The following is a 15700-nucleotide window of genomic DNA, read 5'->3' on the forward strand; positions in this document are numbered from 1 at the left end:
ATAGTTTTTTTTTTATTCTTTGTGACCTGGATGCTGGTTGACATCCAGTTTGTTTTAATTTACAGGCAATTATTCAAAAAGGAAATAATGGAAACTGTTGTAAACAACATTTTAACCTTCATAACTGTGATGAAAGTATAAAAATGTAGGGAGTTGATGGATAAAAAATAAAATAAACCAAAAGCTGACATTTTGTTAACGCACAACAGGCGTTTGACTTTAATGAAACTGCAGGTTGCTGAATTTAACTTTTATGCTAGCAGCTTTGAATGTATGGGGGGGGGGGGGGGGGCAGGTCTTGGAAGGTGACTCACTAAATTAAAAGATTACTGATAAAAATCAATTATTTTTTGCTTACTCATTTTTTTCAGTATATACTGCAGGTCAATTTAGCTCGGGCAGAGTTCGGTGGACATAATTATTGTTTTATTTTTTTCCATCACTTGTACCCTTCAGTGGTGTCGTGTCACACACCCACACCCACACACACCCACACACACCCACACACACCCACACACACACACACACACACACACACACACACACACACACACACACACACACACACACACACACACACACACACACACAAAATCTACTCCCAAAAAGTCAAAGAAAGAAGCTTTCAAAATCCCTTTTCAAAATCCCTTTTGACACTCATTCATCCAAAGTCTCACGAGATATGCCGAAGTCTCGCGGGATTTACTCAAGTTTTGAGGTATATCTCATCCGTGACAGCAGTTCGACTTCGGAAGTTTCCCAAGGAACTTTCTAGATGCGTAGTCGGAACCATCTCAGCCATTTTTTAGAAAAAGAAATCTGAATCTTATATGCAGATATTATGCAATGCAGCAACTATTACTATTATTAAAAAAATATTTTATATCACCTTTAAAAGTCAACATAATTGCCAGTTTAAACCGTAAATGGATTGTTTGGATTTTGCAGGGTCCTTTTTGTAAACGGGCTATCTGTTGTTCAATTTAAAAAGTTGACTTGCAGCCCTTTTTCTTTATCACTAGGTGGAAGCGTACGGAATGCTCATTACCCCCCAAAATGGACTTGACTAAAAAGTAAATGGTGCGATTTAAATCCAAACTGATTCCCATGGCGTCACGCAATCGAGACACCGAGTAGATGACGCGAAACATAGCCCGACTCGATATTGAAATGAACACTTTTTAACATTTTATACAGCCGTTCTGTGTACTTTCATGTGCAAACGCGTCCGTTGGCGAGCCTCGCAGGCACACCAAAATAATTAAGTAAATAACAAACTAAATAAATAAATAAAAATCATCCTTTGCTAATGAGTCCATAAGAAGTGCAACTTCTCTGATATGCTGCCCAGAACATTACGCCGCATTCGAAAATGCACCCGGCGGCCTGGTAGGCATCTTTTATTGTCGGGTGCAGCTGTCCATGCTTTGTGAACACTTGCTACTACCAAGCCGCCTCGACAATAGCCAGCAGGCATGATGGGATGGAATGGTGAAAAGAAAAGATATTTACCACAGCACAGTTATTCTTTTCAAAAACATTCTTACCATAGACACAAATTGAAATATAGACTTTGTCGCAATTAACTATTTGGCAAGAAAGAGAGAAGAGAAAGTGAAGGATTAGGCATGCGTAAAAAATCATATAAAATCTTATAATACATACTTGTGTGTATATATATATATATATATATGTAATATTTCATTCATAATTTATAATAAGAATATTTATATATTTTACAATATTTAACATTTTATAAAAAGTAATATGATAAGAAAATAATGATATAATAAATAAGTACAGTTTTCTAAGGTTTTCTGGATGTTTACAGTTTAGCAGAGAAGTGTTGTTGTCTTTTCAATTCATTTCCTGTTGCTTCTATATGAAGGGCCTCAAGCCTCTTAATGCAAATATATGGGTGCACATAAGGGCTCTCCATTTTTTTGCTCCTCTTCACTTTTAATGGATTACTCTTTAAAGTCGTGGTATCATCCCCTTACGCAGAGGGTGCATTACATGATATTCATATTCATAAAACGCCAATTTAAAGTGCGCAAGTGGCCATGGGAGATGTGTGGTGGGGGGGGGGGGGGGGGTGAACTTGTAAAAATCTAGTGCGAGCGGCTTCAGAGACAGGTGCAAAGAGGAGTAATTAATAGCAATCAATACTTGGGGCCAGGGCAGGCGGCTGGCCGGTGGAGACTCTCTCAGGTCAGGCAATGAAAAGATAGCAAGCACCAAATTCATTCTGCTTTCCCGGAGGACGGCTCTGAAGTACACTCACACTTCCTTTAATGCCTTCGCAGGGGTGTCATTTATTTTTGCGTTTGCCAGCACATTTGGAAAGTTCATTACCTCGCTCATGGCTTGTTAATTAGCCTTGTAAAGCCACCATTAGATCTCCTCGGGCCAGGACCAAGATGAGACTTTTTTTTTTTGGTCCCACAACATTAGCACACAGTCGGGGGGTTGTAAAACTGCACTCTGCCCATTTAACAGGGACCCCTCTGTGGAAATCTGAAAGATAGAGGAGCCTTCACGGCAAATTAGGTCACATGTTGGCTGGACAGGCTGCGGCCTTCCTTCATATTTCCTCTTCACTGCCTCGAACAGAGGTCAGCTTCATTTACCCTAACACATGTTCAAGCCCAATGTCTCGGGATTGGCATTCGACTACATTTCCTTGATCGACTTATAATTTAAAGGGGACATTTTATGGAAAATTGACTTTTTAATTGCTTGTATAGAAAAACATCTCTAGAGTGCCTTCCCAACCCTCAAGTGTGAAATTAAACAACCAACTCATTTTTTTTCTGTATGGTGGTGAGCTTTTTTGTTTTGTACTTTTGTCCCATTGCAACACAACCGTGGAGCTCATTTCCATTCTAACCACCTCCACACAGTTTTTCTGAATGTGTAGTTCAGATAGTAGTTCACGAAATTATTATGATAAAACATAATAAATATATTATTAAATGTAAAGTCTGCTTTCCTTCATCTCTGTTTTTAAACAGGATAGGCTGTACAATATGGATGCATGGATATTGTTTTTTTTACTAGAAAATTCATATAGAATAGAATAGAATAGAATAATTCTTCAACTATACTACTACAATACTTAAAAAAATTAAAATTATTATATGAAATATGGCATTTAACCTTTATATATATATATATATATATATATATATATATATATATATATATATATATATATATATATATATATATATATATAAAAAATATCCACGATCCACATCTACAACCCAGCTAGACACCAGCACTACAGCGGCAGCAGCCGAGCCCATCAGGCGCCATAGCCTTATTGATTATGCAGGTGGTCATTTGTGTGGCCAAGCGGGTAGTGCGCACGTGTCTCATTTGAACTTTACAGAGATGGAGCACGATCGGATTGCCTCGCCGCAAAGGCGGAGGCTTTATTTTTGGACCAGATGCATCTAATGGGGCCTGGCAGGTACAGGAGGCGTCACATCTGTTGAGGCCCTGGTGACGCTCTCGCCGTCCTCACCTCCCCACCAACAGCGCACCTCGACGCTCCGTACCAGTCAAATGAGTCACGTGGAAGATCAACAGTGTCATCCGCAATAAAGTTCTCTCCCGCTCGCTGCCGCTTTCTATCAGTGCTGGGGACGGGCTCTTGCTTGTAACCATTTTCTTCCACAACTCAGCCGAATTGGAGATGAATAATGCAAAAGATGTAAAATAAGATGAACGCTCTGTCTATACCAGGATAGATTGGGAAAATTAATCCCTCCGACTTTTCAAAATGATAGTGGAGTACAACTTTTATCTTGCTCTTGAAAAGAACACATTTATTAACAAACTGGATTAGATTTAAAATAATAATTAAATCACAACAACAAACCCTTCTAATTTTGTTGGAAACCTGTTGTCCAATGACAATAAAGGCATTTTAATTCAAATTCTAATCACCGTGCTTGTGATGATTGTAATTCTTACAATAAGTAAATAGACTCAGAACGTGTTTACAAAACTGATTATTTCTTGGTGCTTTTGTTATCCAGCCTTACTCATAATTACACGCAATAACAGAAGAATGTTATTCAGTCTTACTGCACATTCCAATAGCTCAGTGTTTATTCTTTCTTCCACTCTAATTGTCTTGTTGGTGAGAAGTTTTCCAAAGTTGTCTCGCACAAGCAATAACATTACTTATAGCAGCAACAATAACATCTGCACAATAAAAACAATATTTGCTGGGCTAATGAAAAAGAAAAACAACAATTTGGCCGACTTGGCAACCTTGACATATTTGGCTACTTACAGTTCCAAATTGCGATTTTTACGACAACCTGTCCAGGCAGTAAACTAATTAGGCAATTAAAACAATATGTGACTATTGTACAAAAAAAAAAAAATCTGTTTATTAACGTACTACTGGTTACGGTCAGAATGTTCGTAATTTCTGGACTATAAGACGCACCTAAATATAAACCGCACAAGCAAAAATTTGGTTTTGTTCACATATAAACCGCACTGGACTATAAGCCGCAGGTGTTTGATTTCCATATAAGAATATGCACACATTTTACAATATTGCCCAAATCATGAAAAATCCATAGATAAGCAGCACTGGACTATAAGCCGCAAGGTTCAAAGCTTGTGCAAAAACTAGCGGTTTATAGTCCGGAAAATACCGTATTTAGGCACTACTGAAAAAAATGAAACTGGTAGTTAGTAAACGAAAAAGTTGTCCTGTCCTTGGTTGAAATGCACAGCTCAGCACACCAGACATGACTAAAGTCGGAGGCAGTGTGGGGGAGGAGGGGATGCACGAGCACCTCTCGGCTCAGCAGAATGCTACCATCAGCCGTTGTTTTTCCCTCTCTTCCGATCCAGAAGACAGGAAGCTGTTTGTGGGGATGCTCGGCAAGCAACAGAGCGAGGATGACGTCCGGCGGCTCTTCGAGACCTTTGGCCAGATCGAGGAGTGCACCGTCCTGCGGGGTCCTGATGGGGCCAGTAAGGGTCAGAGCACACACACGTGGTCCCTTGTCATTCCTTTCGCGTTTCAGCCGCCTCCGCTCGAGCATCCTTGAGGCAGCGCTACTCGCTCGTTCGCTCTTTGTCACGGTGCTCCAACACTTCCTTCCTTTTCCACACCACTCCATTTTCACTCACGTCTTACTTCTTTTGTACCAGCTCATCTCTTCCCCTCCCCCACCTGTTATCTGAAACAACGTGTTTTTGTTCCCCACATCGCCATCATCCCTCCCCGGGCGACCATTACGCCCTGCTGTAAATAAACAGCCATGCTCTGTGTTTAGCTGCACTCACTCTCAATATAGCAGTAAACATATCGTATTACATCAGGGGGGATTTTTTTCCCCCAAGTTTTCACGTTTTTTAAACCACTAATAGATCCAAATGGGCAAAGGATTTGGAGTTGCATCTTTTGGGATGTGGGTTTCGGAACCCTGGGGTTACTTTTCAAATTCTTTGATGACCAAAATGTTGTTGAATGAGTAAGAAGCAGAATTTGCGTCACATCTGGTTTAGTCATAATTATTCCATAATTTGACTTTAAACCTCTTCAATAAGATTTAAAAATTGAGAATATGTCAATGAATTGAGTCTTCAACCATTCATGCACAAACGTCTCAAATATTTGCTACCTTTGACAAGATGTCATATGGCAACAAAGTGAACTATACGACCATTTCAAGCGACTCGATAAGCATCTGTAAGCCGTGACGCTTCCGTCTATACGATGACGTGTGACGGCAAGGCAGCGTGAGAAAATGCATGCGTTCTCTTGTTAAATCAATAAAAAAGGCTCGCTGGTATCGAACGGCGGGTCTTTCACCGTCGACATCGCTTGCCCTCGCTGTTAATCCCAGCTCTTTTTCTTTGTGTCCCCCAACCACATTCATCCACCCCGTCAACCGCTTGCTTCCTATTTTTCCATGCCTCGCTTTTTTCCTTCCTGTCTGCTCAGATGCCTCGGGCTGATTGACAGCACATAAAATGAAATCGGGCCGGTGCCGGCGTGTTCGACAGGAGCAATACTTTGGCTCCTTTTCACCCTCCTCGCAAGTCCTCTCTTTCCTCGTGCGCCATATGTTTCCTCTAGCGGCGTTCGTCTCGCACTCGTTACTTCCCTCTCACTTGTTCTTCACTCCTTCCATAGCGTCAAAAAAACAACAACTGAATATTAGCAGTACAGTGTAACCTCTAAATGTCGAATGGCCCAAAGTCATACAAAAGTTTCGCTAACACGTTTCAAAAACTTAAATGTGACATCAGCAAATGTCATGAGAGTTCAACACATTGAGCATTAAATGAAGTTCTTTAATGGGTTTTTCACAATTTATTTTACCTAGCAACAAGCTCTGGATGAACCTAATTCAAATGAAGCTGACTTTTGAAATTGACTGCGCTATCTGCTCCAAGATGCTGCTATGTTGATATCAATGTGCTCTTCTCAGAAGCCTTTCAGCACCGCCCTCGTCGACAGATAGAAAGACCGAGAATTTCAAACCCTCCTCACCCTCGCCGCAGCGATTCTCTAAAGTACTGGCAGCGTTTGCCGCCAGAATTGAATAGAGCCCCGGGTTGTCAGGAATAATAGAGAGATGGCTTTTAGCTCTATAATTAAGTTGTGTTATAAATGTCACCCATCCAGCCAGATGGAATTCATGCATACATATTACTACCCAGGGAATTCAAAAGGCACTGGCGAGATCCCTTCACTTGAAAGCAATGCAATCTCCTCGCTGAATTTGCCCCGACTCATTCGGAGATGTCAAATATGAAAAAAAAAAAATCAACACGTATGCTATAATTTATAAGATTCTGGCACTTCCATTTAATTAGAGATGTTTTTGCACGGCATTCTTCCTGGGCTGCACATCGGGACAAAAGTGAGTGGATGTTTGATATGACAATAAAACTTTAGAACATGAGTGGGAATCTTTTTTCAGAATTCAATTCAACCAAGGCGCAAGGATTTACCGTATTTTCTGGACTATAGGCCGCTACTTTTTTGGACAAGCTTTGACACCCGCGGTTTATAGTCCAGTGCGTCTTATCTATGGATTTTCCATGATTTTTATGATATTGTATGAATTGTGCATATTCTCTCTCATATATGGAAATTAAACATAAAAACACCTGCGGCTTATCGTTCAGTGCAGTTTATATATAAACAAAACAAGAGTTTTCTCCTAATTTTTGTTTATATTCGGGTGCGGTTTATAGTTCAGAAATGCCGATACGTACAACATACCAGAATAATAAAACTCAGTTGAAAACTGAGCTCCACCGCCTGTATTTGTTTCTAAGAATCGCCTGGTCAGCCAGACCAAATATTCTGACGGGCCTCACTGGCATTGAGGTCCACCCAACCCCTTGTTGGAGAAACAACCAGACTCTATCTTGGCCTTCAAAACCACACTGAACTTAATTTTTTTTTCAATTCTTATCCTACTAAAAGTCAAATTTGTTTGCTCTTTCAAAGGCAGACTTCAAGTCACAAACATCTTTCAGTCAAACAAATGAATACCCTTCCTGCCTTGAACCCCCTAGAGAACATTTCAAATGAAGTAAAAAAGCGGGAGAACGGGATCAAAGTGTTCTTTGACGTGAGCATTTCCCCTCTGTAGATCTATTCAGCTTTAAGGACATTTGACACAACAACAAAACACACATGGCCTTTTGCTGCTCACTTGAATGTCTCCACACAAACAGTTTACGCTGCTTTTGTAGTGGATGGAAAGCCTCAGGTGAAAGTGGATTTTGTCTTCTATTGATTGGGGACACAGTGCGAGAGTCCCAAAGTTTTGAAAGTTTTGATTAGGTGAAGTTAGAGAGACGATTACCTCCAAAGTTGGACATGATATTTTTCAGGGATGATGTCATACCTCGAATACGTGCGGATTTAATAACACTCATCCATCCCTTTTTCTAGTACATATTCTTTGTAAAGATAAACTGGAGGCCATTACAGATGACTTGAAGCAGGAGGCGTCGTGAACTCTTTCGTACATTCCCATAAATTGCATTTCAGGTTGTACAGTTCTCATAGCATTTGTTCACTTTCGAGAGAGAGAGAAAACAAACAGTAAACCCTTTTAGCTGACATCTCGCATGATGTGATTATGTCTTATGTGATGTCACACATAATGACAGTTTGACTGAATTTAGCTTTTAGTGGTCTGTTTTTAAAAATTGGAGGCGGCCATTTTGAATATTGCCGATTTCCATTCATCCATTTTCTCTATGACTTATCCTTATTAGGGTTACTGGTGAGCTGGAAACTCCTCAAGTTGACTTTGGGGTACCACAGTCAAATCATGAAGTGACTCAAAACAAAACAATATTTCAAATCCGATTTCCAGACATCTCCCGGGTGATCAGCTCAGGAAGCGTGCACCCGGTTCTGTGAGCACCGCTGTTGCTCGATTAATGAAAAGCAGCTGAATAAATCCTCTACGTTGTTAATTAGATAGCCTTCTAAAGTTAAAACATGAACGACCTGAGGCCAAGGATAAAAATAGGATAGAACAGAGTAGTCAATGATGGTAAAGCTGATTAATCCAATGCCGTTTCCAAATGAACATTCACATTCATTTTTATTTTAGTGCACCACATGTTGTAAAAGTACCGTACAGGATCTCTCTGCGGTTTAGGACGAGCATATGAAGGTCTGGATATGCCAAAAGTGGTAAAATGTCATCTTAGCGCACTTTGACCTCATTTCAGCCAGCGTGGAATGCTGAATGAGTAGTACCGTATTTTCCGGATTATAAACCGCTACTACTTTGCACAACCTTTGAACCCTGCAGTTTATAGTCCATTGTGTCTTATCTATGATATTTTCATGATGATTGATATGATTTTGTGCATATTCTCTTATTTATGGAAATTAAACATTAAAACACCTGCGGTTTATTGTCCAGTGCGGCTAATATATATATATATATATATATATATATATATATATATATATATATATATATATATATATATATATATATACACACGAACAAAACAGGATCTTCCCTGAATTTTACCCGGTGCGGTTTATAGTCCAGAAATTACGGTATTTTAGTATCTTGTGATCGGAGATGATCACCAGCAGTTATGAGGTTGACTTCTGTGAGGTTTTTTAAGTTGTCTTATAACCCAGTGCACACTCGAGATGGAAATTTACCAAAGCAGACCTGTTTATTGAGACTGAGCCTGATCGTCCAAAAAGTACGATTATATGATGATGTCAATTTGGACTCTGGTAAATTATTCCCAAAACAGTTGATCTCAGTGGGAATCTTTATGGATCAAAAGTCCACAAAATTTTGAAGCAACACTTGATCACGTGACTAGCATATCTGAACCTCACATGCATTCATATTATCCACTTGAATCACCCTTAATATCGTTTGGAACATTGATCCAGCAAAGCTCCCCGACACTGCTGCCGACACTCATTTCTCTTGTGTTCTGGCCAACTTCTCATGTTGACTCTTCCTTCCTGAGCCTTAACCACACAACAGATTTAAAATGATTCCAACGTCCTTCGAGGCAGAAAAAAAGAGCCGTCCCTGCCCAGATTGCCTCCTCCAGCATCACCGTCTTAAATTTGAGGCGAATGCCGATTCCGTCGGATAGGCCGATTATAAGAGCGTGCTATTGTCGTGCTAATCTCCTTTATGAGTGACTGCACACAAATCACAATGTGTAAATATTAAACAGATTAATATTCACAAACAAGTCTGTGGAATTAGTGCTGCTGGGGCGAGGGACGGGATGTTCCAGGCCGCTAATGCCTTTAGCGACGATCCCAACACACAAGTGACCAGAATATATTTATAGATTAGATAACGTGAAGACAATAGCTGGTGATTTTTCTTTTTTTACTTGATAAATCCAAAGACCGTCTGCCTGATGTTGTTTCACCTTTTTGTGTTTACAGGCTGTGCTTTTGTCAAATTCTCCAGCCACGGAGAAGCACAGGCTGCCATCAACAGCTTGCATGGTGGACAGACCATGCCTGTGAGTAAAACAATCTCTCAACAAGCAAATAACAGAATTAGCTCAAGTACTCTTACAAATGCATCAAATTTTAATGTAGGTCATATTAAACTTTCACCTGCTACTAGGGCTTTTTATATCGCGCCCGATGCTCAGCTTTCCTTCAGAGAGTTGCGGTATGAGTCTGGAGGGAATATTGTATGTGTGTTCACATCGATTGTGAAGGCAGACAAATCGAGAACCAGAGGCGGGTCGGTCCCCTTGGCGGAGGGCCACTCCTGTCGGCTCCCCTTATAAAATTACTCTTGGCAAGCAGAGGCGGCATCCATCAGACATAAAGTGACCCGGCCCAGCAGAGAGGAAATGAGTGGGAAAATGGAGTATGAATCAGGAGTTTTGGGACACTTTCTGCTCACTTTTGTAGACACATTTGATAGCCGGACGAGTGAAATTTTGGGGAGAGAGCGGACAAAGGTTGTGCGTTATGAAACAAGAAAGTTAAATATCCAAGGCATGAAGTCAAACCGGATTGGTGCAAAAAAGATAAATTGTAAAGAAGGTGTTCTGTCGTGTATGATATATGTCTAAAGAACTTAAAATACAAAAATCGTCAACAGACACGACATCAACATTTTTCACTGTTAGCATAAACAAAAGATACTAACAGTCAGCATCGGCCTCCTTACAGTGCATAGCTCCTTTCATGTCTTTACACTTGATCCGTTCTTTCTGCATCTATTCAAACTAGCTTCTCAGCAAACATATCGCCTTTCCATTCGTGTCGTACAGAAGATACGATGACTGCACACACGCCGCCGTATGCAGCCTTAAATGCGTCCCAGAGAGACACTGTGACGCAAATGTCTTGTACGGGATGTTATTTACGGGTAACGGTTCAATCGGCGGTCAAAGGATGATGCCGAGGCTAATGTGAAACACTTCTTATATAATTCATGCAAATGACAAGGATGAGACTTTGATCGGAGGGACGTTGAAGCGGACATATTGCTAGAAACGTATAATGTCATTTAACCGATAAACAAGTATAGCCTTTCAATTACAAAAATTACATGTTTGATTAGTATGCTTTACAAGAAGAGACAAACTGCTTTCTTGAAATGACTGCGAGCCTCAAGCATCCAACTTCAAATTAAAACAAAATCACATTTTTAGCTCTGCCATATGTACGAAATCTTGAGTGACATTCATGTCAGTTCACCCTCCAACAAAATATGCTGTTTAACCTTTAGTGGGATTTTGTACTTAATTGTCACAAGGGCTTGTTGATCTACAATGTGCAAAGCGGGATGATGGCGTGCGTGGGGGCGGCAAGAAAAAACAGTGCGTGCAAAAGCATGCGTAAGTATTCTCTTATCACAAGGAGATAGGACTGTTTTTCCATGCGGGCTAAGAGGCCTTCGTCATAAGATAAATGCCGCTCTTAACCTCCTCCTGAAAATGTAAATGAGTGTATAATTTGGGGCTTTATGTTGAAGAGTGTGTCGAGAAACAGTGAGCAACATTTTTTTAGGAGATTGGCTATGCAGGTCATGCTTCCGATCAAGGAAGTAAAAAAAAAGTTTTACACCACTTTTCTAACGTCAGGTTATTGTGATACACAATAAGAGAATGAGACAAATCATTTCAATTTAAACAAAAAAGAAATACTGTGACCTATAAACTGTATAACCACCACCACAAGCTACATGGGTGGGGTGGGGGGGGTCCTCAAACATACATCAGAGGGTCGCAAAACCTCCCAAAAAAATAACAAACCCCAAAATTCTTCAGAAAACACTCACATTTAAAAAGTAAAATCTAGAAAAATCGGAAAATACCGAAAAGGTCGATTATCTAGCCTGGCACCAGCGGGTCTAAGCATATTTCAGAGGTGGGCAGTGCCCCCGTGTCCACCCTCTACGTCCGCCAGTGAAATTTATTTTTCAGTATTTACTACTATAAAAAAAAAATCTCATTTGGTTGGTTGGTGGTTGGATGATAGAAATGCTCAAAAAGCAGTATGACAAACCCTTGGGACCAATCCATTTCTTGTTTGAAGAAAAAAAATTAATTAACCCAGGCGCAGTGTATAATAGATGAAAGATAAAAGTGCAGTTATTGACTACTTAATAGCACAAGTACACGTGGAAAGGTAAAAGGCTTCACACAAGACGTAGCACCGACGGAAAAATGGCCCGCAAAAGGACCATCACGGCTGAATTATGACTTCAGTTTAGCCAATGTCACCGAGCGTCTATTAAATATTTAAAACACTTATCAAGGGAGGTTTCAAGGCGGCGACTAGACGGGTTGGTTAACAAGTACGTCAATAATGTTGACAAGCACTCTCCGGAGTTGAGATTGATCTGCAAAACAAGGTCAGGTTATTAAGGTGGCCTACCTAAACTGTTTCGCTAATATTTTTGCCCGGCTCTTATGAACCCATTAGGCCTTCATAATAGTGTCGGACTAGTGCTATTTATCAGTCTACCTCCACCGCTGGCAACAATATTAAGTCGTTACAACAAAGCAAGGACAAGGCTGTTGAAGTGGGCTGTGCTGTACGAAACATGAGTTGTCCTTTTGGTTTTCTTTGAGTAGGGTTGAACAGCAAATGCACTTTAATAGGAACTGTGAAGTTAGAGGGTGTTTTTGTTTACTTCGACGTGATAAACTGCACCGCGCTGGATGGTGTTTATTTGGGAATTGGAAAATGGGGCCATGAGAACCGGAAGCTGTCGTCAAGCGGCAGTTAATTATGAATCCGATATGCTTCCAACTCGCTCAAACAAGGCCGTGTAAGTATAAGAAATGATGTACGGCAGGACAAGCACACACACACACACACACAATCTCTGGCAAACACTCACTCTTCACACACTTCACTGATGTGCCGCGATAAATATTTACGAATGCTTCCTGGCAGCCATGAAACCAGATGTGATTTAAATTTCATTTTTGAAATACACTGAAAGAGTGAGGGAGAGAAATAAGTCTGCTTAACTTTGTGCACAGTTGTCCCGTAGAGGTTGTATACTCATGCAAACCGTGACGAGCAAAATCAAAACTAAATAATGATTAGACTAATTAGAATTACATTGATTCACGTTCGGCCGTATTTAAAAAAAAGATAAATACATTTACAATGACCTACATGGTCCATCCATCCTCCCTTGCCGTGAGTGTCGATCGTGAAAATCAAAGGACAGAGAATCTTTTCCAGGCTTCTGTACAGTTCTGTCGTACATCTGCAGCCTTGGCAACGCTCGCGTTAGCTCGAGCCAGTCAGCTGCTTGAGCTGTGCAGCAGATGAACTGTCCACGGCAGCAAATGGCTGCACAAACAGACTTTGGGCTGATGGACAGCAGCCATCCAAAAAGTTCACTAATACACTTTATTAACTAAATCTCCTGCCTCTATCCCTGCACCTGTTATCCTCTTTGCACCCCAAATCCAGACTTGCTCCCAGATTAATAGGCACCCAACTACGAGTACGCCTCAGATGAATAGGGAATTCGGTTAATTTGGATAATATCGTCGCCACATGTCGTCAGCAACCGTCCAGCAGGACCCATGATTCGGTGTGCCGCTACCAGCTGTGAGATCTGCATGAACATTGAACAAAGAATCTCTTAATGTTTTCCGTCGCATCTGCGTTACCTGGCACTGGCGTACAAAACCATGAATAAGCGTGACGCCAAATAATGGCACAAAATATATTTATGGAGACGTACTCAAACTCTGTGTGTGCTGTAACAGAAGATGCAGAAAAAAAATCAACAAAAAAAAAAATCAACTACATTATTGAAGTCTTTGTACTTGCTTCCGACCACTGTCAAAATTAAGTCCCACTTTTAATTTACGTCTACTACAGACTGCAGGTGTTTCCGGAATTAACTCAAATGACAGTCAGTCTCGGTTGAGTCACGCTAAAGAGACACGCGTGTGGCAGAACTTCAAAATAGAACGCGCCAAGGGTAAGGCAAGCGGGCGGCGAGCAAATTGTCGCCATTGTCATGTTGGCTGTCACGGCACGGCTGACAGGCCCCGTGGAGCCTCAGCGGCGTTGGCAGCGACAAGAGCGTACAGGTGTGTGTGATAGTCGACTCGTGGATTAATGAGAGATAAGACCGAGCCAGAGAGCATTGTCGTGGCAACGTGTAGGGCAGCAAACGTCACGCCGAGGTGTTGTGGAATTTCAAGCTGTGACATGCTCCATGAGATTTTGGATGTCCTCAGTTCGAATAGAGCAACTCTAACACACACTTCTACATAGAGGCAAAATTTTGGATTAGTTCGGACTTTTTTGGATGGGCATTGGACAAAATATGGTTGGCAGAAAAAAAAAAATTGATGATTCGATTAATCTTTTTTTTAGTTAAATGGGATTGGACTAAAGACATCAAACATATCTGCCTTTAGTGCTGTCCAATCTTCAGTGAGTCAAGACCCAAGTCGCATTAGAAAAGTCGCTTTCGCATTTGACAAAATATTGCCGGCGGAAAAAAAAAAGATTAATCGATGAATCTTTTTTAGTTAAATGGGACTGGAGGAAGGACGCCAAACATGTCTGCCACTAGTGTTTTTCAATCTTCAGTGAATCAAGACCCAAGTCACATGAGAAAAATCTCTATCATGTTTCTGTGTTGAAATGAATGGTCCCTCCCAATCAATCAGTTTACACGATGAATATTTTTCCTCAATCGGATATGTTCACCTTGTATATTGTCAAAGAAATCACAGGCAAATGACCAATCTCATTCCATGGCAGTATTCCTATTGCTTTGTGTTTCTGGGCTTTATGCAGCTTTACTAAGCAGCTGCAGCAGTCTTTGGGGGGTAGAGCAGAAAGGCCAAACCGAGACAGCAACACGCACCGCTAATGAGCGACAACCTTCCCGAGTGGTTTTACCAGCCGTGCAACACTGGGCCCAGTGGGAGTTAACTCATTTACCAAGGAACTCGCTATCATATATTCAATTAATTCATTACACATGCTCCATTCACACCTTGAGACTTTAAATGTGTCAACAAACTTTTGCTTATCCTTTAAAAGTATTTTCCTCCACGGACAGGTAAAACTTTGTTATTATTGATAATTCCTATGCTTATTTTCTCTCCAGAGAGGCTGTAATATTACATAATGTTTCTCAAGATAGATGAAAATGAGGCTGTTTACCTGTTTGCACATATTTTACACACAATTGAGTCACAAGAACTGCAGCGATAAAGACTAATGCCATTCCACGGGCGTAGTCGAGTTCTAATCCCTCAATTACCGCCGCGTATTGTTCCGTTGCAGCGTTGCCCGACCCTATATAAGATCCAATATGGGGAGATTTTCACGAGTCAAGTGTGTTATTTAAGAAATTAGATTAGTTTTTGAACCTGTTGCAAATTCCTTCGTTGTACCTGTCAAAAGTGACGGCTCCCCGTTGCCCCTTATCAAATTCAGCAAATTCATTTTCTCTCCAGGTATGAGGATTTGTGCTGCGGGAGGTTATTATTCTGTTTGTTTGTCAGCTCGGGATTTTCTGCATCCAGTTGGGGGAATTTCATTTTTTTTTTGTCGTCAGCTGCCACCTGTTCCTTCATTACCCGGACACATATCGCTTGGCCTTTTTTGTTAATGGAAACTGTCGATCCACGAGATGAAGCCCGCATCCTATCGGAACGCATCAGAATC

At 40.8% G+C, this 15700-nt stretch overlaps 1 protein-coding gene across 1 annotated transcript in view; it reads left to right on the forward strand.

Moving 5' to 3' along the window:
• The window catches only part of celf6 (CUGBP Elav-like family member 6), a 98987-nt gene that overhangs the window by 67330 nt on the left and 15957 nt on the right, over positions 1-15700 (forward strand). The window contains exons 4-5 of the mRNA XM_085907327.1: positions 4882-5010; positions 9956-10035. Of these exons, the coding sequence (XP_085763453.1) occupies positions 4882-5010; positions 9956-10035 (209 nt within the window). The remainder of the gene's footprint in view (positions 1-4881; positions 5011-9955; positions 10036-15700) is intronic.

Source organism: Syngnathus leptorhynchus, chromosome 3 (assembly GCF_054491065.1).
Source record: "Syngnathus leptorhynchus isolate UIUO chromosome 3, UIUO_Slep, whole genome shotgun sequence".
NCBI lineage: Eukaryota > Metazoa > Chordata > Actinopteri > Syngnathiformes > Syngnathidae > Syngnathus > Syngnathus leptorhynchus.